This window comes from Sordaria macrospora, chromosome 3 (genome assembly GCF_033870435.1).
Source record: "Sordaria macrospora chromosome 3, complete sequence".
Lineage (NCBI taxonomy): Eukaryota > Fungi > Ascomycota > Sordariomycetes > Sordariales > Sordariaceae > Sordaria > Sordaria macrospora.
The window spans coordinates 2420484-2441804 of record NC_089373.1 but is presented as its reverse complement, the minus strand read 5'-3'; the positions used below and the strand labels follow the sequence as shown (position 1 = coordinate 2441804).

General features: G+C 51.8%; 6 protein-coding genes across 6 annotated transcripts; 3 read left to right on the top strand and 3 right to left on the bottom strand.

The window, feature by feature from the left end:
- Positions 1–8808: 8808 nt before the first annotated feature.
- Positions 8809–11608, bottom strand: SMAC4_00826 (uncharacterized protein). Its single transcript, XM_003349886.2, has 3 exons — positions 11310–11608; positions 10130–11147; positions 8809–10061 (listed from the first exon to the last, which is right to left on the bottom strand). Exons 1-3 carry the CDS (start codon positions 11362–11364, stop codon positions 9551–9553), a joined length of 1584 nt encoding a protein of 527 aa, XP_003349934.1. The 5' UTR covers positions 11365–11608; the 3' UTR covers positions 8809–9550.
- A 231-nt stretch (positions 11609–11839) lies between these two features.
- On the bottom strand, positions 11840–13878 carry SMAC4_00825 (uncharacterized protein). Its single transcript, XM_003349885.2, has 2 exons — positions 12249–13878; positions 11840–12196 (listed from the first exon to the last, which is right to left on the bottom strand). The coding sequence occupies exon 1, from the start codon at positions 13443–13445 to the stop codon at positions 12399–12401; it is 1047 nt and encodes a 348-aa protein (XP_003349933.1). The 5' UTR covers positions 13446–13878; the 3' UTR covers positions 11840–12196; positions 12249–12398.
- A 1670-nt stretch (positions 13879–15548) lies between these two features.
- On the top strand, positions 15549–15886 carry SMAC4_00824 (uncharacterized protein; the record flags this gene model as incomplete). The annotated part of the gene is made up of 1 exon (XM_003349884.2): positions 15549–15886. One exon carries the CDS (start codon positions 15549–15551, stop codon positions 15675–15677), a length of 129 nt encoding a protein of 42 aa, XP_003349932.2. The 3' UTR covers positions 15678–15886.
- Positions 15887–16053: 167 nt separating this feature from the next.
- Positions 16054–17535, bottom strand: SMAC4_00823 (uncharacterized protein). Its single transcript, XM_003349883.2, has 2 exons — positions 16533–17535; positions 16054–16458 (listed from the first exon to the last, which is right to left on the bottom strand). Exons 1-2 carry the CDS (start codon positions 17437–17439, stop codon positions 16190–16192), a joined length of 1176 nt encoding a protein of 391 aa, XP_003349931.1. The 5' UTR covers positions 17440–17535; the 3' UTR covers positions 16054–16189.
- Positions 17536–18745: 1210 nt separating this feature from the next.
- On the top strand, positions 18746–19971 carry SMAC4_00822 (uncharacterized protein). The gene is made up of 2 exons (XM_003349882.2): positions 18746–18982; positions 19054–19971. Exons 1-2 carry the CDS (start codon positions 18924–18926, stop codon positions 19514–19516), a joined length of 522 nt encoding a protein of 173 aa, XP_003349930.1. The 5' UTR covers positions 18746–18923; the 3' UTR covers positions 19517–19971.
- A 191-nt stretch (positions 19972–20162) lies between these two features.
- SMAC4_00821 (uncharacterized protein) lies at positions 20163–21068 on the top strand (the record flags this gene model as incomplete). The annotated part of the gene is made up of 2 exons (XM_066089498.1): positions 20163–20738; positions 20823–21068. The coding sequence occupies 2 exons, from the start codon at positions 20163–20165 to the stop codon at positions 21066–21068; spliced, it is 822 nt and encodes a 273-aa protein (XP_065946483.1).
- Between the last annotated feature and the right edge of the window lie 253 nt (positions 21069–21321).

The window sequence follows — 21321 nt, the reverse complement described above, 5'->3', positions numbered from 1 at the left end:
GCATACCTCGGATACACAGTACTGTACATACCACCGTATGTAGAAAGTCGACCGGAAGGCATCGTGGAGGTGCATATCCTCTGGAGATGGGAGTGTGCATCTGTAGGTAGCTTCCAGCATGCAGCCAAATTGGTACGACAATGACGGAAATGACCAGGGTTCGCGTCGACCAGATCATGTCCTTTTTCGAAGGTCCTTCCCAGGCAAGCGGACGATAGCACCGATGAAAAATTCACAGTAAGTGGGTGTGCGGCAGGAAAGGCGCCAAGAGGAAGCCATGCCACGCAAAGAGAGACAAAAGCGAAGAGAAACCTGCCGTGCCGTTGGTCAAAATTACAAAGGGAGTGGAAGTGGAAGGTGCTGCAAGTCTGCAACGAGAAGTGGAAGGCACACACTGGCACAGGGGCCGCCTGCCAGGTCCGCGCGGAGCATTTCAACCTGCACATTTTTGTTTGGCAGCTGCACGGGCGTGTGCGTAGAGTCCTACTTGTACCTTCCCGCTGCTTCAAGAAGTCCGCATACCTTCACTGAAACGACCAGAGCCCAAGGTCGGTTGTGTTAATAAGGAATATGGTTACAAAATATGGCTTGAATACGCGGTCATTTACCAGAGTAAAGTAGTATATAAATGTAAGTCCGAGTAATTCGGGCTGAATTTGCCTTCTGTCATTCCATTTCGTGCATTTCGTCCCGTTTTCCATGTGTTTTCTCCTGGTACCTTGACTTCAGGTTGAACGGCCTGTGACGTCTGTCCACTCCCGACGCTCACTTCCACAATTAGTTGCATCCTGCCATCCCAACAACGCCGTGGCAAATGTGTTCCAAGACGTAATACTAATCACCAAGAAACGATACAAAGGCGTCGTTCCATCGTGGGGGGCAATCTACAAAATGCGGTCCTTCGCTACTGCCATCATTTACTGAAATTATCAACAGGTCTGGTACGAAATTTGATGATGGGCAGGACCGACAACAACCTGGAAGATTAGGATGGCACTGACAATTGACAAGGCCTGCACGTTGTTCAGTTACTGGGTGGGGCCCAGCACTTGTCGGCGTCACGCCAATTTCAGGCTGCGCCAGGGTCTCCACGCGGAGGCAGTCACAAGTCCATCACCAAAAGAAACATCGAAAACCATCAGATGCATGTACGGGCCGGTGAGGTACACTTGCACATATCAAGCCAGGACAGATACCTCAATTCCGGGTACTGCCCTATCATTGTCGCGTCTGCCCGGGCTCTCAACTTTTATTCTTCAGCCCTGACTTTCCACATGACATTCAATGCCGTGCCCGATTGTCAATGTCAATGCTGTATCGGATGAAAGTGAGGGCGGAAATATCTTGGGAACAATTCCGCATCCATTCCTTGTGCGTTTGATATTGTTTTCATTGCAACTCTGCACTCTGCACTCTGTACTCGTTGCATTCATGATAATTTCAAATGTGTCGTCCTGCGCACCCGGCGCGTAAGTATTCTACAAGTAAAGAGCACACAGGTAGTCATCTGCTCCCAGCACCTTCCTTTGAGTGTTGTGCCTTCCCTCCTTCCTCCCTCCTTCCTAATTCCTATAGGGCAGCCACCACCCAAAGTGCTGTGAAACACTGAACACGGCATGCGCGTCCCTCCTTCGTCGGTCGATGGCAATTCCCCTCGTTTGAGGATGACCATGCCGCGGTTCATTCTCGCTTCGAAGATGAGTATTTCATCAGCGGTACTGAACCCGAAATGGATGCTCCCGGTCGTGGAGCGGATTCAATCCTCCGCAATTTACAGGCTGCCTGCCTCCTTCTCCCACCACTCGCCGTCGTTCCTTCATTTTAGGCCTCGATCGTTTCAGGCGGCCATCTGCATTGTCTATCCGGGCCGTTCAACGGTGATGGCTAGAACGAGTCATCGAAGCCGTTTCGAAAAGGAAGGGTTCACAACCTCGTGGACGTCCCTACGGTAGGCTGGCCATTTGGCCATCCAAGGGTCTGAAAAGTCCAAAAATACCACCAAATGCCACATCGGGACGGGGGATCTTCAGATGGCTTGGCGCTCGCTGGGCGCCGACACCACCAACCCACGCCCGCCCATCACCCATCACGCCCACTGTGCCTATCCGAGGCCAACCCCATGGGACGACGAAGATGACCATGTCTCGCACGCTTTCCAGGAACACGGACGGGACAGCGGAGAGCCTGGTCAGGGTCACCGACAGCTGGGGTTTTCAAGGGCTTTCCCCACCCTGGCTCACCTGGATTCCTTAGAAATCTCGAACCCAGCAGCAATACCCCAGCAACGGAATCAACCTCGGAATGGAGTTGAATCCGTAATACGTATACGACCCACAGAGATACGCCAAACTCTTATCATCCATTTCCATCATCACCGTCATGAACCTTGGTAGTACCGGGAACGACATTTTACTCAGAGAAATGACTTCTTTTGCAGTGGTTCACCAGTAATGTCTGGGTACCGAGGAGCGGCTATCTTTACTGCCAAATTACAGCCATACTAACTCATCTTCAGCTACAGGTGAGCCATTGTTTTGGCTGGAAGTTGACGTCTAAACCTACAAGTATCGTCAGAGCTATCGCATCCCATTTTCTGGCCCGGGCTATCGCGACCCCGGCACGAGTCATGGAAAAGGCTTTCACTTCGATGGTGGACCACTACCAGGAAGGGCCAGTGGCAGGCGGTGCCAGGGGACTTCTCCAAATCCTCCAGCCCCTCGGCCACCCATGTTCATTGAGAATGGTGTTGTTGACCCAGTTTCGGATGCGCTAAACAAACCCCCCTTGTGCGAGACAGAAGCAGTTGCACAAGGAAAGCACAGCGTCCACCGTGGCTCTCAAATGGCACCAGATCTTGAGGAGCGGTCAAGGGCCGATAGCTCCGCGAACTGCCCGGACCCTCTGCCTCTGTGCCTCTTGGCCGGCTCTTTTTCTTTTTCCTCCCTCCTGAATGGCCCGAGCCGGGCATTTATGCTACAAGTGGGGACGTCTTCCAGCCTTCAAAATTCGTTTTCTCAACACACCACACCAGTGAGTCAGCATTAATATTGGCATCAAGATCGACTTCGTGAGTAGGGAATAGTGGCTATGATCGCCGAAAAGCTGCTAGGTCACGAGTGTATAAGTTCAGCCTCCTTCGAAGAGACCTAGAGCCAAGAGTGGGCATGGTTGTCATCTTCTTACAGCGATGCTGAAAAAGAATCAGCAAAATCGGCCGTGATAGAGTTACCGGACCGAGAGCACCATGCTGTCAGTAATTCGAAATACCATAGAGTTGTGCCCAACACGAATCTTTTCGACAGCGAAGAGTCGGCAGCACAGGCAATGAAGGACAACAGGCTCAACAGTCAAAACTCGCATGGCCCGCATACATCCGGAAGCCCAAAGGCACTCAGCACTTTGCGACTCATATCATCACAATTGACGATGCATCCGAGAGCTCTTCTGCTTCTTCATGAGGAAATGAATCTACACAACGTGGTATCTGGCGGCGGCACAGACGCTGCATGACTGTCATTGTTATCAGAACGTAACCCTCAGTTGGCTCTGAGCGATTTTCTTGCCGCTTACTCACTTGCTGTGCGCACACCAGAGCAACCACATCGCCCAAGCCAAATTACAATTCTCACTTGGCAACCGTTGGCGTTGAGTAACTCTTTTCAATACCCCGAGACCTCCGGATTAACTCTAGGTCAGTGATGACAGTGCATCATATGATTGGCTATGCAAGCACTGAGCGGTCTCAGTCTTCACGGTGATGACGGGGCCACAGCCTCACGTGCCCAGCAGCACATTGAGTGTGCGTGATGGCGTGGAAGGTGACGTCTCCTTGTCCTATCCAACCTGTAAAAACCAACCGGCACTACCTTGAGGTCACGAAGCTTCAAAAACAGAATTCAGTCGGAGAAAGTCCAGTCTAACGTCCATCGACCCTTCACGATACCACCGGCAGCTCTTCATTATAGCACACCGTGGAGCTCCACAACAACAGAGTCAGAAGTGTGATCACATGCTCATCAAAACCAGCGACCATGCTTCAGCGGTTGTCGATAAAAAAGCAGCGGAACCTGGAAAACGCTCGGTGCGGAAGGGGGCATGTGCAACCTCGAAGACCCGGTTGGGAGATATAAGACGCAATTTCTTAACTGGGCTGGTCCAAAAAAAAATGGACAAAATAAATCCTCGTTGTTGTCGTTGCCGTCGTCGTCGATGTCCTTTGACATCGTGGTCCGGTCCGATCCTCAAGTCGGGAGTTGAACGCCGTCTTCGTCTCCGCCCGGAAGTTTCCGTCTACAGATCTGTCGGAGTATTCTCCGGCCCTGTGCTCCGAGTGTCCAGGTCGGGTGACTCGGATGAGTGTCTTCTGTGCGAGTGGTCCGGTGGCTGCCGGTCTGTCCCCCTACGTGCGTCTGTCTAGTGTAGCACAAAGTGGCACTGCTGTCCCTCTTCTGCTCTCACCATTTCACAAGAGCGCCGTGGACTTCCGGGTTCGTCGAGCTGGCAACTCCGGTTACCTGGCTAGAATCGGCGTTAGTGTGGTTGGTTGGGCAGAAACAGGGAACCCCTCACCAAAAGAAGAGGAAAGCGGTGATGCGACTGTGTAAAAATGAAGCTGCAGTAGCGTGTCCAGAGGCGCATGAGGGAAGCCGGAAGCTTTCGATCGGGAAGCACTGAAAAAAAAATTGCCGCAAGTGTCTTCTTTTTCTCCATCTTCTCCCCCAGCCCAGCCCCCCGCGACATCCCTGGAGTTCTAGGTTACCTGGTCGATGATCTGAAGGTTTTTTTTTGGGTTTTTTTTTTTTTCACTTCTTTCGCCAAACAGACCGATACGATATGGCGAAACGCGACCCTGATGCCGCCATGTGCGTCAACGACACTCCGTGTGTGGACAACTCTGCTGGCCTTCCGTATCAATCTCGGGTTTCCCAACAAGACGTCTCCGTCCCGGTCCGTGACCATCATGTGCCGTAGCCGTACCTTTACTGGTGTCATCTCCACCATCACCACAACATGACTTGAGACTTGCCCCTTATTCCCACCCCGAGTTGGAAGGAGGTTCATCAACAGCCGCCTCATGCCCACGTTTCCGTCAGGTTGGATTTGGTAAAGCTTTACGATACGTACGTACCTACTACTGCAGACTAGCAGCCTCGCTTCGAACGTGTCAATCTCTTCTTCCGAGGCTGCTGTGTGTCCTGGTGGCTAGCAAGACTTTGCTATCGAACGGCAGTCAAGCAAAATGGTCTTGGTAGTGGTCGAGAACCAGACACGAGATGAGCACTGAACCACTGGGTGTCCGGGTGGGAGGGAAATCAGCGTTCGAGTCCCGGTCTCTCATGCAGCTGAAAAAACCAGTTCGTTGCTACGCAACATGACAGCCAGAGAAGGGGTCGTGGGGTGGTATCGGGCGCTTCCGTCGCTTGCAATCTGGAAGTACGGCGCAAAGAAAGAAGGAAGCATTCCTCCGGGAGCGCTGGGAAAGGCCCCAAAGCTACAATGCCACATGCATCGTCATGAACCATTAAAGGCCAGATGGCGCACTGGTGAAGGTTCATCCGCTTTGCGTGCTGGTACTTCGCTATTCACCATCTGTCACTAGCAGCTTGACTTGAAATCCGCTGGGTAATCCAGATGTGTCATGGGATTGTGATTCTCCTCGAGCTTGTCACTTACTAAACAGCATTGGAGGGGCGGGGGCAATGCTGACGATGCCTTCGCACGGCGTATCAACATGAGATATCAAACTGTATAAGTCGGACAGTTCAGGCTACAGCCAAGGCGACAGGCAAGGCGTAAGACGCTGTGTCTTGAAAGACGTTGGACCACAGAAACGGTCGAACAGAAAATTCAGCAGATCTCTTATCTCACACGCATGAACAAAAAGGAAAACTTGCAAGAAAGTTGGTAAAGTCCATATGGCATGCGTCGTGTTGTCTTCCAATGGAAGGCGGACCAATCTAGAAGCATCTTCCCGCAGGGCTCAAAGAGAGGGGTAGGAGGGGCAACGCAAAAGGAACTCCCTTACAAAATTCCTTGAAAAGGTTGTCACGAACAAAAAGAAGATGACAGGACGCGGAAGGAGTCACCATGAGATGACCTGGTCCTTGTCTTCAAGACCCTTCTTTTGGACTTTCAATGCTGATCTCGGAAACAGCATGTTATGGAGTCCCGTTGATTTTTTTATGTCTTGTTCCCCGCGACTGAGATCGTCGCCCCTCTTGTGATGGCAGGCAAGCGGGCAAGACTCTTCCACCGGTAGCCAGAGACGCCGACGACGTGCCAAAGCACTCACATATTCTGCAAGGTGAGGTTATATTGAGGAGAGCTGACAAGCTGATCAGCACAGTTGTACGTACCTACCTTGACTCAAACACATAGTTACGTACACTGATACGACTTTCATATGTTACACGAATTACGACACTCTCTTCTATCATCGTCCGCATCCGCATCGTTTCACAACCCGGCCCAAGCTCGGACATCTTCACACGACAATGAGGGAAGTGCACTCAGCCACGTTCCGGCGGTAACCCAATGCCCCCCCCCCCCCCCTCACGAACCAGCCTACCGGCCCACGTACTTACCTTCTACCATCTTCGAGTGGCAAATTTGACCCTCTTGTCTGTCACGATGGATCAAAAAGACGACTCGACTACTTTTGTCGAGGTTAAAACTCAAATTGCTATGACGAGCGTGGATGGGTGGTCGTGTTACGGTTGTGGATTCCATTCACTTCCTTCGACCGGAGTTTTATTTACGTTAATTTATTTTGGAAAAATTGGACCTTCAGTCTGACATTGTTGTTCATATATTTGGCTGTTCTAGTTGGCTCTTCATTCATCAAGTCCAAAGGTATCTTGTAGTTCGCACAGCGCAACTACCAGCTTGACCAAGTCACCTCAGGCGGGTGAGGCTCGAAATTTAACCTCTGTCATATCGTTTCAATTACAAACAGACCACTCTGTTGTTGCTCGGCTTGTGTGGTTACATGTAGCTGCGGAAACAACACAGAAAGTCAACGTGAGTAAGATAGGTATACCTCGCTCAATTCCATCAAGTTGATAATTCTTCTTGGACATACATTTTCCTTTTTCTGATTGACCTGCTTTGTCTGTATAACTGGTGTCGGTTATTGAGTGATCATTACCTATCATGACCTGTTGTCTGTGGTCTGAGTTGATAGGAGCCTCTACGGTAAGTCTACCATCAAGCAGAAAAATATGTTTTTATCCTTGACTGATGGTCCAAAGGCAATAAATAAATGACATATTATGATACTCGTTTGTCTGGTGACACAGGACTGACTACCAGGCAACAGGGTAGTGTACCATAGTGTGGGGAAATTGACTCCCGTCTGGCCACTGCGACTTGAGAAGAGTTGGTGGTGAAAGGGGTCAAGCCATGACTATACGATCCATGACATGGAAGATATCAGGGGTTGTCGTACGACACACGTAGAGTGAGAATTTTTGCGCGTAGATGTCCAGGCAGACGCTGAATAGTCGAGTAACTGCATCGTTAGACTTGGAAGATTTGACTTGGAGAGTTATGACAGGCAACCAACCTTTAGGAAACAAGACGCTATGCTCTTTTTGAGAACATCGTAGGCAGCGAGATTCCTTGAGGTACTAAACCGACTCGCCATTAGTCTTTGCGGTACAACCAGGCAAAGAAAGCTTCGAAAGCTTTGATGCCTACCTGATCCAGTTCCAGTCTAGTGCAACAACACCTGGACTCAGCCCAAATTGGATTGTTCACTCATGGGATTGGTACAGAACCTCATTCATCATTGGACTCTGGACTCATAGGATATCGGATCTGGGGAAACGCAAGACACGTGGGGTTGAGTGTTCGTGGAGTTTTTCTGTATCATATCTACTACGGACTCTGTGTCAACGGTTGGTTGGTACATTTACATATAAAGGGTCTACTTAGCTGTGAATGCTGGCTGGCAGGTAGATAGTCAGAAACATGTAGTACGCAAAGGAAACATGAGAGAGAGTCGAGAAATTACAATTACCAAAACCGACTGTCTGGAAGATCTAGAATGTCCGATCTGGAGTATTTGATCAGGACTGCAGTGGACAATGAGTGTATGACTGCTCATGCTGGTAAATACGAAATGTGATAGTGATGAGTATTCTAAATGCGTGCTGTTGGTGATCACCTAACATGTCCGTTTATTTCGTGGTTACTCAAGTCTTATTAATATTAGGTATGCTATCGTTTCTCTTTGGGAGAGAACAGAAGGGATTTCACATGTGTTGTCTGGTCAGCCTGTCCACATACTTTCCCTCACTTTTTGCTGTATGTAGGGGTGTAATTGTTGAAGCTACTAGTTGCGGTTCTGGAAGCACTCGCTCTGGATTGACCTCAGGCGAGATTGAATGAATTAGTTGGGTTTCATTTCTGTCAAATTATGGATTACCTGTTCCTCCTACACCGTTCCTTTTTTCTTGTTTTCATTAGAAGGGTGAAAATGCTCTAAGTGCTTTGAATGGCCACATATGCCTTGTAGTCTATCTAGTAAGGGGCTCGTGAGGTGTTTCTAGGCCGTAGCAGGTGTACTTCAGCAAGAGCAATGAATTGACAAGACACCTCTTTGTTGCCAAAGGCTGGAACGTGAGATGCCGCGACGATGGAGTAGAAGAGCATTCGTAACGTTTTTGGCCAAAATGAATAGTAGCTGAGACGAACTAGTCAGCTTTGTATGATTCACTCACACAGGGCCCTCGTTACCTCTGGCCTGTTTCCGAACCAAAGAGGATGGTGTAGCCCAGATCTAGCACTGTTGATGCTCATATCAGTAATGACTCAGAGTCGTTCTCTTATAAGTCATGCGTAAGCTGGCAGACACCTTTGGGAACTGATGAGGACATCCAACGCAACTATGACACGAAGTCCAGCTCGCCAACATCAGCCTACGACCAACCAAATCAGCGCACCCAGCGACACCATATGAGTTGAACAGAAGAAACAAGGAAAGAAGTGAGATACCATGCTGGACTTGGGGGTGCCTATACGCTGGGTATATTATAAATAGACAGGAGGTTGCCATAAATTCCTCATTTCCCCTCTCAAACCGTAACGGGTCAGCCAGCAAAAACATGATCCTTTTTTCATAAGCAATTCAATGAAGCCAGCGCCGCATCCTCGATGACCAACTGATTTTGCCCTTTCTCCTGCTGTGCCCCCCTTTTCGGTACCCCCCTAGGTCGAGCCTGTCGTAAGTCATTTGGGCCCTTTAACTTTCACCATCTCCTTTATGATATACAGAAAACAAGAATGTTCGCCCAAGAAGCCCCTTCTGGTGTTATGCCCTCTTATGCTCCCAGCTGCGATGTCTATAGCCATCACAACACGGGCAAACAGTCCAAAGCAGCCCGTAAGACCAGTGGAAAACAAGCCTCTTGACCCGAACCAAGATAATGCGATAGAGAATTTGTCATAAGACGATCTAAGCTTGTATCCAAACCAGAACACCAAGCTTGTCTCTGCCTGTAGGCCTTGACCCGCAACATCTGTTGTACGCATAAAGAGCATCAAGGCATTACATGATGTTCATGCTGTAAGGCACAATAGCCTTATCGATCACCGGCTCGCGGCGACACGTCGTATCCTTCTCATCACCCCACTTGCCGAACCACTCCTCCTCGTTCTTCACCGCACTATCGAATGCTTTCCTGCACTCCTCGGGGAGCAAATCCCTGATATCGTCAGGTACTGCGTTCAGGCCCTTAAAGGGCGCAAGGAAGTCGGCACGCGCCGAGGCAGCCCGATCGGCAGGGGATGTGCGGAAAGGTACTTCGTAGGCGGCTGGGGAAATGCCTGCGGGTGGCAGCTCAACTTCCACGTCGGTGATAAGAAAGTTGCGGGATATGGAGGGTTTGACGGGAGGAAGGTCTGAGGAGGAAGACGAGGCGTCTTCAGAGTCTACTACCTGCGTGATGCGGGCGTGTGTAGGCTGGATGATGCGCGGGTAGTGCATTTGGTTGGTGTGGATGTCGTAGACACCGTTCAGGTTAGCGCGACGGACGCTGGTGAGGATGCTGTTGAAGTTACTAAAGAAAACATATGTTAGCGGTCATGTGTCCTCTATAAGGAAACTGCTGAGGAAGACAATTCCTACCTGGCTTCGCGAGCATGCTCCAACTGCCAGTTAACGTCGTTGACGGCAACCCGTCGCTTGGCCGGGGCGACCTTGGCGTTTTGCTGTGGTACTGAAGGTATATTCGAGTGATAGACTGAGCTTGCACCGTGCCACGCCACATATTGGTTCTTGTTGTAAGGCTTTCCTGGCTCGAAGATATCGTTAGGATCGGCCAACTCGCCCTCCACAACACCCTCCTCTCGCGCCTTGACGACTTCGTAGTCGTCAACGATCCTACGTCCACCAACAATAATCAAGGCACCGAACTCGCGGAACACTGAGCGTGCCGTCACAATGCCTATCGTACGGCCCTTGTAACTGTGTGGGATGATTTCGCGCTCGATCATGTCCCGTTTCTCCTCGTCGTTTACGATGATTTTGTAAAGCTTTCTGTGCTTGGTGAAGAAAAGATACGAGTCTCTGAAGCCGACGCAACGTGCTGGCTCGGTCGAAAGCATGTACAGACGGTCTCCACGGCCGAGGACGGTGAATGTGCGGCAACGATACTCGCGGCCGTCCTTGAGATTTCCTAGCTTATCGACCTTCTTCTCACCCTCCGGGTCTTCGGGAAGGTCCACCTCGTCGTTGATAATATCAAGGACGGTACCATCTTTGTCGATTGACTGCTGGGATGGTTGAAAATGCTGGCCCTTGCGACCGCCCCTGCCCCTCCATCCTCCGCGGCCGCGACGGCGAGGAGTATTATCATCACGGTCGGGCTTTTCGATCGGCAGACTATCCCAGTCAGGAGGTCGGTTCTTGGGTGGTCGTCCTAGGCGTCGGCGGCGGATAACAGGCTCTGGGGGAGGGCTTGGGCTCTTGCCCGACTCGTCTTCCTCTGGGGCTTCCTCCTCGTCGTGCTCGTCGCCGGCCGACTCGTCATCCTTCTCAACATCATCTTTGCCCTCTCGTTGTGATGGTTCGGCGTCGTCTTGATCGGCATCTGGCATAGGCTCATCCTCGTCGTCTAGACCTTCGAATGTCTTTGGGGTGCTTTCTGTTTTGTGCAAGGCTTGGTCAGTGACTGTCTGTTTGAAAGGGATAGATTCATGCGTGGCTCTTGTTTTCAGTGGAAGCGTACCACAATGGTGTGGGATATTCTCTTGTTCAAACAAGCAAATGAAGGGAGGGAGGAATGCTGTAAAACTGAATAGCTTACCAAGGGCCTGTTGCGCGCGTTTGGCGGCTGCGCGGCCTGATCGCCGGGAAGGCATTGTCTTTTCCACAGGCAAAGTATAGCGTGTTCAATAATAAGTTGTGTTGGAGTTTGGGGTGTCGGCGAAGAGTACGGCGGACCGATGAGTTGCGTTTGGGGTTTGGAGATGACGATGTCGAAATTACTGAGACGCGGTTGACAGAGCGAGACGTGAAGCCGCTGCAGTCGGTGCTAGTGGTGCAGTGCATGGTTTGCGTACGAAGCGACAGCGGATTGGCCCACTTGGCGTGCACAGGCCGCGGAAAATAAGCACTGTGAATTCTTCATACAAACTTTAATTGTAGCACTGTGCCAATCCACTGCTAGTACGGTGCTAGTAGTCACTGCACTGACTGACTGCTACTGAACCTGAACGCCGCATCGATCACAGCACTGCATCCCTTGAAGTTCGAATTCTGGATTCCAGCTCTTGGATAACTACAACAAAATGTGCATTCTAGAGTTCATGCGTTCAATGGCTGACGAGTATGGAGTAATGATATCTTGTATTAAGTATCATCTTGCTCCCAGGTTCTAGTCACTGCTATAAGTGAAAAGCGAGTCGCTAAAGAAGTCCCCCAATGCATCGAGTAAGATCAACTTTTCAGAACCGCAAATGTCCTTCCATGTCCTTCCATGTGGCCTGGATGGAAGCCCGTCGGTCCAACCTCGTTTCACACCTTGAAGTAAATGTGAAATCCACTCATCAGACGTCAGGCCCCTTTGCCCTGCCGCACTGTCAACCAACCTCCGCAGTCATCGGCCCTACCATGGGCGTACGATAACCCGCTTCTTCCAACCACCCAAGATGCTTCCCAACTCCCGAAATTCCGGACGTGCCTGTGGGTTGTCTTTTGCCTGTCAACCAATGTTCAAAAGCCGCCACGTTCTCAGTAGGACTACCTTTTCATCTTAGTGAGGCTGACCACCCTGTCAAGCTTAAGAAAGCGCAATGCTGTCACGCCGCGATTCTGTCCCGTGAAAATCAAGAAGCGGAGCCGCCCAACCACAAAGCCAAACGCTCTATCCAAACTACCCGCGCACCCGAGGACCCTAGTTTGCAGGAAGCTTGTCGAGGTTTGGCACTCCCTCAGGGAAGATCTCCTCAAGCAGCTTGTCCTTCTTGTTGTGGAGTAGACGATAAGCTGTCTTGACAGTTCCGTCGCTGACACCGGCCACTGCCGCAATCTCCTTAGATGTGCGTGATTCGTTCCGGATGTGGGATGCCATGTAGATACAGGCAGCGGCAACGGAAAGGGGTGAACGGCCAGCCAACTCCGAGATGGTGCTGGTCTTGTCGGCCAGCTGGCGAGCAACATCCTCGACCGCAACCGAGTTGCGGAAGTTGAGGTTGCTGCAGTAACGCGCGCAAAGCTCGGTAGCGGTAGTAGATCCCTTGCCCTGGTACTGCTGGTTGAAGGTGGGAATGCTGGTCGTGATCGCATGCTCCTCACCTCCGATCTTCTGGAGGAAGGATTCCAACTGCTTGAAAACCCTGCCAATCTCCTTCTTCGAGACCTTGGTCAAGCTGTAGATCTCACGGAACGTACGCGGCACTCCCGTCTGACGGCATGCAATGAAGATGCAGCCAGCGGTGATGGCTTCCTGAGACTTGCCCTTGAGAGCCTTGTTGTCCTCAACGAGCTTGTAGATGTGCTTGGCAGCATTTGCCACCTGGGTACCAGCGTTGATGCTGTCCGTCAAGCCCTGAATATCGCGGTAGGCCTGCATGAGCTGCTTGGAATTCTTGTCCTGGGTGATCTTGTTCTGAAGGTGGGACAGATTCTTGCCGTTCTTACCATCGAAGGCGATGGTGGTCTGGAGCTGATCACCATCGATCAGCTGGTTGGGACCATCACCGACACGAGAAGGGTCATCGTTGCCCTGGTCGTCGTTGGAGAAAGTACGCCACTCGGAGCGGGTATCGATGATACGCTCGCCCAGCACGAGACCGCAATCGCCGCAGACCATGTCTCCTGACGAGAACTCTTCGACAAGGTGAGGCGGGTCTTCCTTGCACTCGGGGCATATGAGGAGATTCTGGAGATTCTCCTTGAACTTCTCCTGCTGCGGAGGCTTGGGAATGATGAAATCGGCCATTTTGGGCGTTGTTAAACGGGACCGTGTATTTGAGCTATCTGAGGAAGTGGGAAAATGGTCGTGGCCCAGGTAAACGGCGGATTCAAGTTTTCTGCAGTGGAAAAGCCAGAAGCCGGGAAATTAAATGGCCGGAAAAACGTCAAAAGGCGGGATAGGACGTGAGACCCCCAAGATTCGATTAATTGCGTGCGTCGCTCTGGACGACGGAGATCGAAGCCCTTTGTTGCAAAATGGGCTTGTCTGTATTTGGGCGTGACTGCTCCGGTTACCAGTGAAGGCGTCTGAGGGGAGCGCTCGAGTGAGGTCGCCGCAGAACAGAGAACAGTCGGGTCGCGGTCGGTATGCTGGCTGGAAATGCTTGTCGTCGGTGATTGGAAATCCTTCGATGGACTTTTGATCGAATGAGACAGAACCTTGGGGAAAGCGGTCGAAATCGATTTCGTTGACTCGCGCTTCAACGACCAAAGATGGTTTTTTTTCTGTCGGCAGCGTTGCTTTCGATAATTTGTGTTCGGGCAAGGCGAGCGAGCGAGCGAGCGACAGGCAGTGACGGGGTGGACGAGACGTGCGTGGTCGAAGGGGCGAGGCGCAGGACCTGAGGAGAAAAAAAAGGAAGAAAAAGGAAGTGGAAATGCCCAGTCCGGCGTTGTTGAGATCCAACTGAAGGCAAGAGGAAACCTGAAGGGAGAGTCTGACGGGCCGGTTGTTTGGCTGACGGTTGCGGCTTGGCCTGTAACACTGGCAAAACCGCTGTGCGTCAGGGCCCCAGTGACACCTCAGCAGGCATCCAGCCTGGCGGTTCCGGTGGAGTTTCATCCAAGCCCTGGCCCCAGCTGCCGAGCCCCACATGGCTCCCGTCTGGTTCCTGCCCTGGGAGCCTGGAACGCAGGCGGACCGTTTAAACACAGTGAGTTTCCCCCCCCATCTTGCCATTGCACATTCAGCCTTATGAAAGAATCGCCGTGCATTCTTCATGGACCCGGGCGGACTCCCGAGTCCCGACGCAACAATAACGGAGTTCGATCCGGACCCCCGGATCCTGTTTACGGACGAGCCGCATGTGATCGAATGGAACACGTTGTTCCTTCATTTCAACATGCTTTTACGGATTAGGACCTGAAGGCCGCCACGGCGTTAGACAGCGCCTCTGAACGGCCATTCGTGATATCCGTGTCTAAGAACAACAATGGAACGACCTTCGAGCATTGGTGTATGTTTGTGGGAGTTCACCAGAAATCTTTTATAGGAGGATAAGGGGATGGACTAGGTGGGCTGTGCATGAGGAATAAATATCGTGGTGATCACATGCATGTGGTGGCCGAGCAAGCTACAACATGTCTCTTTGCGAGAGACTGACTTGCGTTCCCCGCCTGCCATTCACGAAGTTGCTGTCAAGGTTGGTGATGATGGGTTATAAAGCCCGGGTAGTGTCCGCGTCCCGAGCCACTCGACAGTTGACGGCGTGATTATTTAAAGACACGATACCTTTCCATCACTGTTCTCTCAGCAACTTTCCATCCCGACTCTCTCAACAATATCAGAGGCATCATCGTCATCTACAATCAAAGCACAATGACCAACTCGAAAGCTGTAACAGTAACGGGAAGCAACAGACAAAGAATTAGGAAACTCGGATAACATCCGCGACAACATTCCGCGTTCCCCGGCAATGGGAAATCATACAACCCAAAAACAGCCACACAAAGAAGATTGTCACCAGCCCGCTAGCCACTCGATGTTGTTGCCGTCATGCCACAAAGAAAATACATCACTGCACAGCCGTGCTGTCCTCGCGGGCCCTTCCCCAAGCCTCTCTCTGATTTTGAATGATGCCAGTCAAAGATGATCACAAGGTATAAGTTGGTCTCTCATTCCCACCCCAACAACTAGAACTATGCCTCCAGTCCTACCTACGTAACAAATAACAACTCCCTCGACACCAACCACACCTACAGCTTTCTCGTCATCTTTTGGAAAGAACATAAAACAACAAGAAAAAAATGCCACGCCCTTACAAAGACCATCACTCCCCTCCCTCTATCTACATCACCACCCCCAATTCATCGACCTTTCCTCATTGCTCCAGCTCCGATTTCAACTCCCATGCAAGCTCTCCCGTCCGCCACCCCAGCTCCGGTTTCGGACCCGGTGGCTCCAGCTCCCCATCGTCATCAGCAGCAGCAGCCCGGGCAGCCTCCTGGCGCTCTAACGCCTCCGAGCTCCGCGACGTGACGCGTGACTTCTCGGCCGCGCGGGCGACTTCGACGGACGCCAAGACCAAGAGTTACACGGAGAAAGAGGTGGCGAGGTTTGAGGCCATGGCGAGGAACGCCGAGTTGATGGCTAGTATGGCTATGAGGTCGGCGGCGGCAGCGGCTTCGAACAAGGCTGCTGCTGCTAAGAAGAAAGAGTGCCAGAAATTCGGAGTGAAGCTTGTGTAAACGAAGAGATGGGGTGGAATGTGTGGGACGGGAAAAGTGGAAAGGGAAAAGAGGAAAGAGGAGGATAATAAAGGAGACAGCTTTGGGAGGACGATTAGACAACGGAGAGGAGGAGGAGGATCGTGTGGATGTTCGAAGCTAGGAGATACCTTTTTTGGCTCCCCCTTCCATTCTGGTATTATTAAAAATTGCCGTAAACTCATGAACTGGATACTACTCAGATATCTAATCTTTTTCTCTTCTGTGTCCATCCGGTGATCAAACCCCCGCCCGGCCTTTGGATATCAAAACTTTCCCATTGCTTTAGAAAAGACCAAACTTCTTGCCGAGGCCGGCGAGGTCGGGGCCACCACTGTTGCCATTGCCGCTGTTGTTGCCATTGTTGTTGTTATTGTTGCTGCTGCTGCTGCTGTTGTTGTTCTTCTTCTCCTTGATAGGGAACTCGTTGCCAGTAGCATTCTTGTAGCCGTTGCGGATGGCGTCGGCAATCAGTTTGTCCTTGGCCTGCTCGGCGGCGCTCTCGTTGTCCTGGGGGCCCTGCTTGAGGAACTTCTCTTGGACAAAGTCGATACCTGTTTTTAAGGGGAAACAATTGGTCAGCATATTACATGATGGATGGATAGTGAAAATGACGTCGTTGGCTTACCCTTGTCCAGCATATCCTCGTTCTGCTCGCCCTTGGCGCCACCACCGGCAAGGTTGTTGAAGGTGTTCATGAAACCGCTCTTGAGGTCGTTGTTGCCAGAGTTGTTGTTGTTGTTGTTGTTGTTGTTATTATTGTTGGAGGACTGCTGCTGGTTATTGTTGCTGTTATTGCTGCTGTTGTTGTTCTTGTTTTGGCCACCGAGGCCGCCGAGGGCCATACCAGCAAGCTTGCCAACGAGACCGCCGTCGTTGGAGTCATTCTTCTTGTTGTTGTTTTCAAGGGGGTAGCTGTTGGAGTTGCTGTTGTTGCTGGAGGTATAGCTCTGCTTGTTGTCAGAGTTATAGGTGTTGTTGCTGGACTCATAGCTGGAAGGCTTGTTCACGTTGACGTTGTTGTGCTTGTTGCCAGAGCCGTCGTAGTTGGAAGGCTTGTCATCGCCCTTGTAGCCGGAGTCGTTCTTGTAGCTCTGGTTGCCGGTGTTGGAGTTGGAGCCATAAGAGTTGCTGGAGTTGTCGTTGCGCTTGTTGTCAGAGCCGTAGCTGTTGGAAGAACCATAGCTGGACTCCTTTCTCTGATCGTCATCACGCCTGTTGCCAGACCCATAGCTAGAGGACTGGTTCTCATTGCGCCTGCTCTCAGAGCCGTAGCTGTTGTTGGAACCATAGCTGGACTCCTTGTTCTCGTAGTCGTTGCGGTTGGAGGAAGAGCCGGGTCGGTCCTCGCGGCGGTTGTCCGAACCATAGCTGGAGTGCTGGGGACGGTCCTCGTTTCTGCGGCTCTCCTCGGAGCCATAGTTGGAAGAGCCGAACTCGTTCCTCCTGTTCTCGCGGTCCTCAGAGCCGTAGTTGGAGGATCCCTCGCGGCGCTCACCGGAGCGATACTCGTTGTCACGCTCGCCGTAAGACATGTTTGCTGGTGTGGATTAAAGAAGAAAGATTAAAGGGATGATGTGTATAAGGTTCAGGTTGAGGGTAATGATGAGACTTGGAAGATGGCGGGCACGAAGTAACAGAGGAACTGCTAGAGAAGGTACTGGTAGTTATATAGTGTTTGGCAGTATGTGATACTAGAGCAGATACAGCCTAATTTATCAGGATGAGGAGTAGTGGAGATGGCAAGATGAGTCCGATGAATCGTGCAGAATGTCTCTCTCTAGTTCTCAGCTGAGCTGGGGTCGACCACTTACGTGCTGTGTGACCAATGTACGAGAACCCAGGCAAGACCATGCCCAGACATGTCGTCGTGATTGAGGACTCCGAGTGACGTCCTGATCTTCAGACTGCAGGTGATACTCACTTGGAGATACTAAGTGGGGAAACGGGCAGGCCGGACCCAGAAAGCCAGAACTAGACTCCCACAGTCTCATCGTAGCTTGTGGCGGTGCTATTCCCTTTGCTTCTTTTGACGCACCTTCCACACCCATGTGTTGGTCGGAGTAGCTTCCATTGTGATAGTTGGTGGTGATAATAAGACTGTAGCTACCCCTGGACTGCGGTATAAGCTCGGAGTTTGTTTAATTCGAACGCTCTCACTCGGAGAACCTCGATGGCCTCACACTTCGGATACCTCTAGTGCTTCTATGACGGTAATCTTCGATGAGAACAACCCAGACGTTGCCTGATCATCGGCAACCCCCAGGGAACACCTTCACAAACTCCAAAAGAGACCCCAAACCCCAGTCATTAGAGACGGAAGAGGTACCAAAGTGGAAAGACGGAATGACAAGAGGAAAAGCAGTCGAGACCCGATCGGCCTGGACCTGGGAGATGACGAATCACGACCCCATTCTGCGTTAATTAAAGACAGGAAACCCCACGAAGAAAGAAGACCTGATCTCAGCTGGAGGGTCCATCACAACGCATGCATAAGCCACGCCGCCAAGACGGAGGTTCCAGAGGGGTTGCGTGGGTAGCGTGGGTTGAGGTATGGACAATAATGGAAGTGAGGGCATTCAGCTCTGATGATTGAAGACAGCAAGGGTGATGGAGGGGCAATGGGGGGGCAGCAGGGGAAGGGGCGCATCAATTCAGGACCCTGAAAGCTCTGAACCCCCGTCGGAAGGATTGAAGCTCTTCAGTGCGGGGGACAGCGAGTGCCGACACTGGGCAGGCGTGCACGAGCCAGAAGATGACCGGAGCGGGACTGCCGTTCGGCAGAGGCCGCAGAGGTACCGGCGCAGGCCCCACCTTGGCCCGTCGCTCCCGCCCGCTGCCCTGTCCCCCGTCATCGTCCATCAAATTCCATCATCTCACCCACCGTCAGCGCACACTCACAGTGGCATTGTTGGGGAACCCGGATCAGACGGAGAACACATCGCATGCACATTGCTGATTGACGATAACACCAACCATCAGCTTGAACCGACATCGCAAATATCCAATTCCCACAGTCATGGAATACGTCGAGAACAGAATGGCCCAGGAAGCTGCCAAGCAGACGGGCAATGCCGAGTAAGGGATTCCCATTCACAATCGCAAGCTTCTTTCATGACGCTAACTGAGATAACCTTCCCGCCCGACAGGTCTCTCGTCACACCCCTCAACCTCGTCCTCCTCGGCATGCTTCTCTACACAGCCTACAGCTGGCTGAGGCCCCATACCCCGGCCGCCATTCCCAAGGAAGAGCCCGCCGTGGTGTTCAAAACGTTCACTCCGAGGACGCTCCTGCCCTACAACGGCGAGAATGACATGCCCGTCTACCTGGCTGTGCGTGGTCGCGTCTTCGATGTCACTCGCGGCCGCAACTTCTACGGCCCCGGCGGTCCCTATGCCAACTTTGCCGGTCGCGACGCCTCCCGCGGTCTTGCCTTCGGTAGCTTCGACGAAGAGATGCTTACCAAGGACCTTGACGGCCCGCTCGACACTCTGAGCGATCTCACCAAGGATCAGCTGGAGGCGCTCCAGGGCTGGGAAGAAAGGTTCCTTGACAAGTACCTTGTCGTTGGCAAGCTGGTGGCTGCTGGCGAGGAGGACAAGGCCGAGTAGAGTGCTCGAGAGTGCGAGCGTGACGAGAAATGAAAACAACCAACATACGGAAAAGAGACCATGGGCCTGCTTCGCGGCGATGCATGAAGCGCTTTCGGTATCCCCGAGTATCACTCTGTGACAGTTCGGACGGTATTCTCAAGGATACAATCTGGAAGACGGAGGCGTATGGTTCGGTACTTGATATAACAGCGAGTGTTGGTCTACTTTAAAATTGGCGTACACCCTACCGATTCAAAGGCTGGCATGGGAGCCAATGACCTTGATCGAGCTAGAGTTTGGAATATTCGGCATATACGATTTGGGGTCATGATGGGTGCAAATATTCCTTCCGCCTGTATTATCCTTATATTAGCTGTCTTTTGGTTTCTTAATGAACACCTGATATACCACAGTCAACAACTACCGAGTTACTCACAATAGTATTTGAGAGACCATGTGTTCTCACTCCTTTCCTTCCCCCAGTGCGCTCCTACCTCACTGCTTCAACAGCCTCAACACCACCGATCCTCTCATAATCACAATGCGTCTCCTCTCCGCTCTGCTCCTGGCCGAGACAGCCGGCGCCCTCACAGACATCGAGCACAAACCCTTTATGCGCAAGAACATCGACCCCATAGTCTCCCCCGGGAAGTACATCTCGCACATGCACTCCTTCTACGGCTCCGATGTCATCACCAAGGACCTGCCCACCACCGCCCAGCTGCAAAAGGGCTGTCCATCAGGCGAGAACCCCAACGACCTCTCCATCTACTGGGCGCCCACTCTCTACTACGTCAACGGAAACAACTACACGGAAATCTACCCCGCCACCTTCAAGACGTACTACGAGCAGATCGACCACGCCGAGATCCCCTTCCCCGCCAACTTCCGCGTCGTAGCCGGTAACGCCTCAGCGAAAGCCCAGTCCGACGTCGATGAGCGCGTCACGGCTTTGACCTGGTGGTGCGATGGTAACGGGCCTGAGGACCGTAATTCGAGGCCGAGAGCGGCCTTTCCGAGACAGACGTGTAGTGCCCATATGCAGGCTATTCTGAGGTTCCCGGATTGTGTCAACCCGGATAAGGTGGAGGAGTATGCGTATGCAAGCCAGAACGGCGGGAGGTGTCCGGGGAAGATGAAGAGGATGCCGAGTCTGAGGTTTAGTGTTAGGTATGATACTCGGAGGGCGATACCGGGGGGATGGAAGGGGGTGCCGCCTTTTAAGTTGGCTTGTGGGGAGGTAAGTTTGTCCTGCTTTTCACTTGAACCCTGTTCCTGGTCTTTGGAAGAGGGACTGTGAGTTGAACTGACACTGTGCTTGTAGATTGGCGATGGATATTGCTTCCATGGTGACTTTATCAACGGGTGGTTTGAAGATGCGGCCAAGAACATGCTAAAGGCCAAAGGACAGACCTTCATGAGGATTGATGGAGCTCATGGAAACGGAAAGCAGTATAGTAAGTGCAAGGCTAGGGATGCGGATCTGGAGAACGGGACGAGCGACTACTTGAAGAGTCTGGAGATGATGCATGGACATATGAAAAAGAAGGAACGGACGTGGGAGGCTTAACTTTGGCTGTCTGGACTCGGTGCCATCTCCACGGAATGGGAGTGTCGTTGATGGTTCCTTTCTGTTATTTTCTCTACCATGAGGACTACATCAGAAACTAGCCCTAGTCACCAACCCGGAGGCATCATTCGCCATCCCTAACCGACTTCTCAACTCAACCGGCACGTCAAACTCAGTCTCCTCTGGGATCAATCCCAACTCAACCAGCTCTTCATCAGTCACGTCCGGTCTCTTCATCAAGTATCTTCCTCAA

Coding starts and splice junctions, on each gene's coding strand:
- SMAC4_00826 (XM_003349886.2), bottom strand. CDS start 11,364: ATGCCTTCCCGGCGATCAGGCCGCGCAGCCGCCAAACGCGCGCAACAG. Junction 11,148..11,309: donor ACGCGCGCAACAGGCCCTTG/GTAAGCTATTCA, acceptor TGCACAAAACAG/AAAGCACCCCAAAGACATTC. Junction 10,062..10,129: donor GAGCATGCTCGCGAAGCCAG/GTAGGAATTGTC, acceptor TGTTTTCTTTAG/TAACTTCAACAGCATCCTCA.
- SMAC4_00825 (XM_003349885.2), bottom strand. CDS start 13,445: ATGGCCGATTTCATCATTCCCAAGCCTCCGCAGCAGGAGAAGTTCAAG.
- SMAC4_00823 (XM_003349883.2), bottom strand. CDS start 17,439: ATGTCTTACGGCGAGCGTGACAACGAGTATCGCTCCGGTGAGCGCCGC. Junction 16,459..16,532: donor CGAGGATATGCTGGACAAGG/GTAAGCCAACGA, acceptor CCTTAAAAACAG/GTATCGACTTTGTCCAAGAG.
- SMAC4_00822 (XM_003349882.2), top strand. CDS start 18,924: ATGGAATACGTCGAGAACAGAATGGCCCAGGAAGCTGCCAAGCAGACG. Junction 18,983..19,053: donor AAGCAGACGGGCAATGCCGA/GTAAGGGATTCC, acceptor CCCGCCCGACAG/GTCTCTCGTCACACCCCTCA.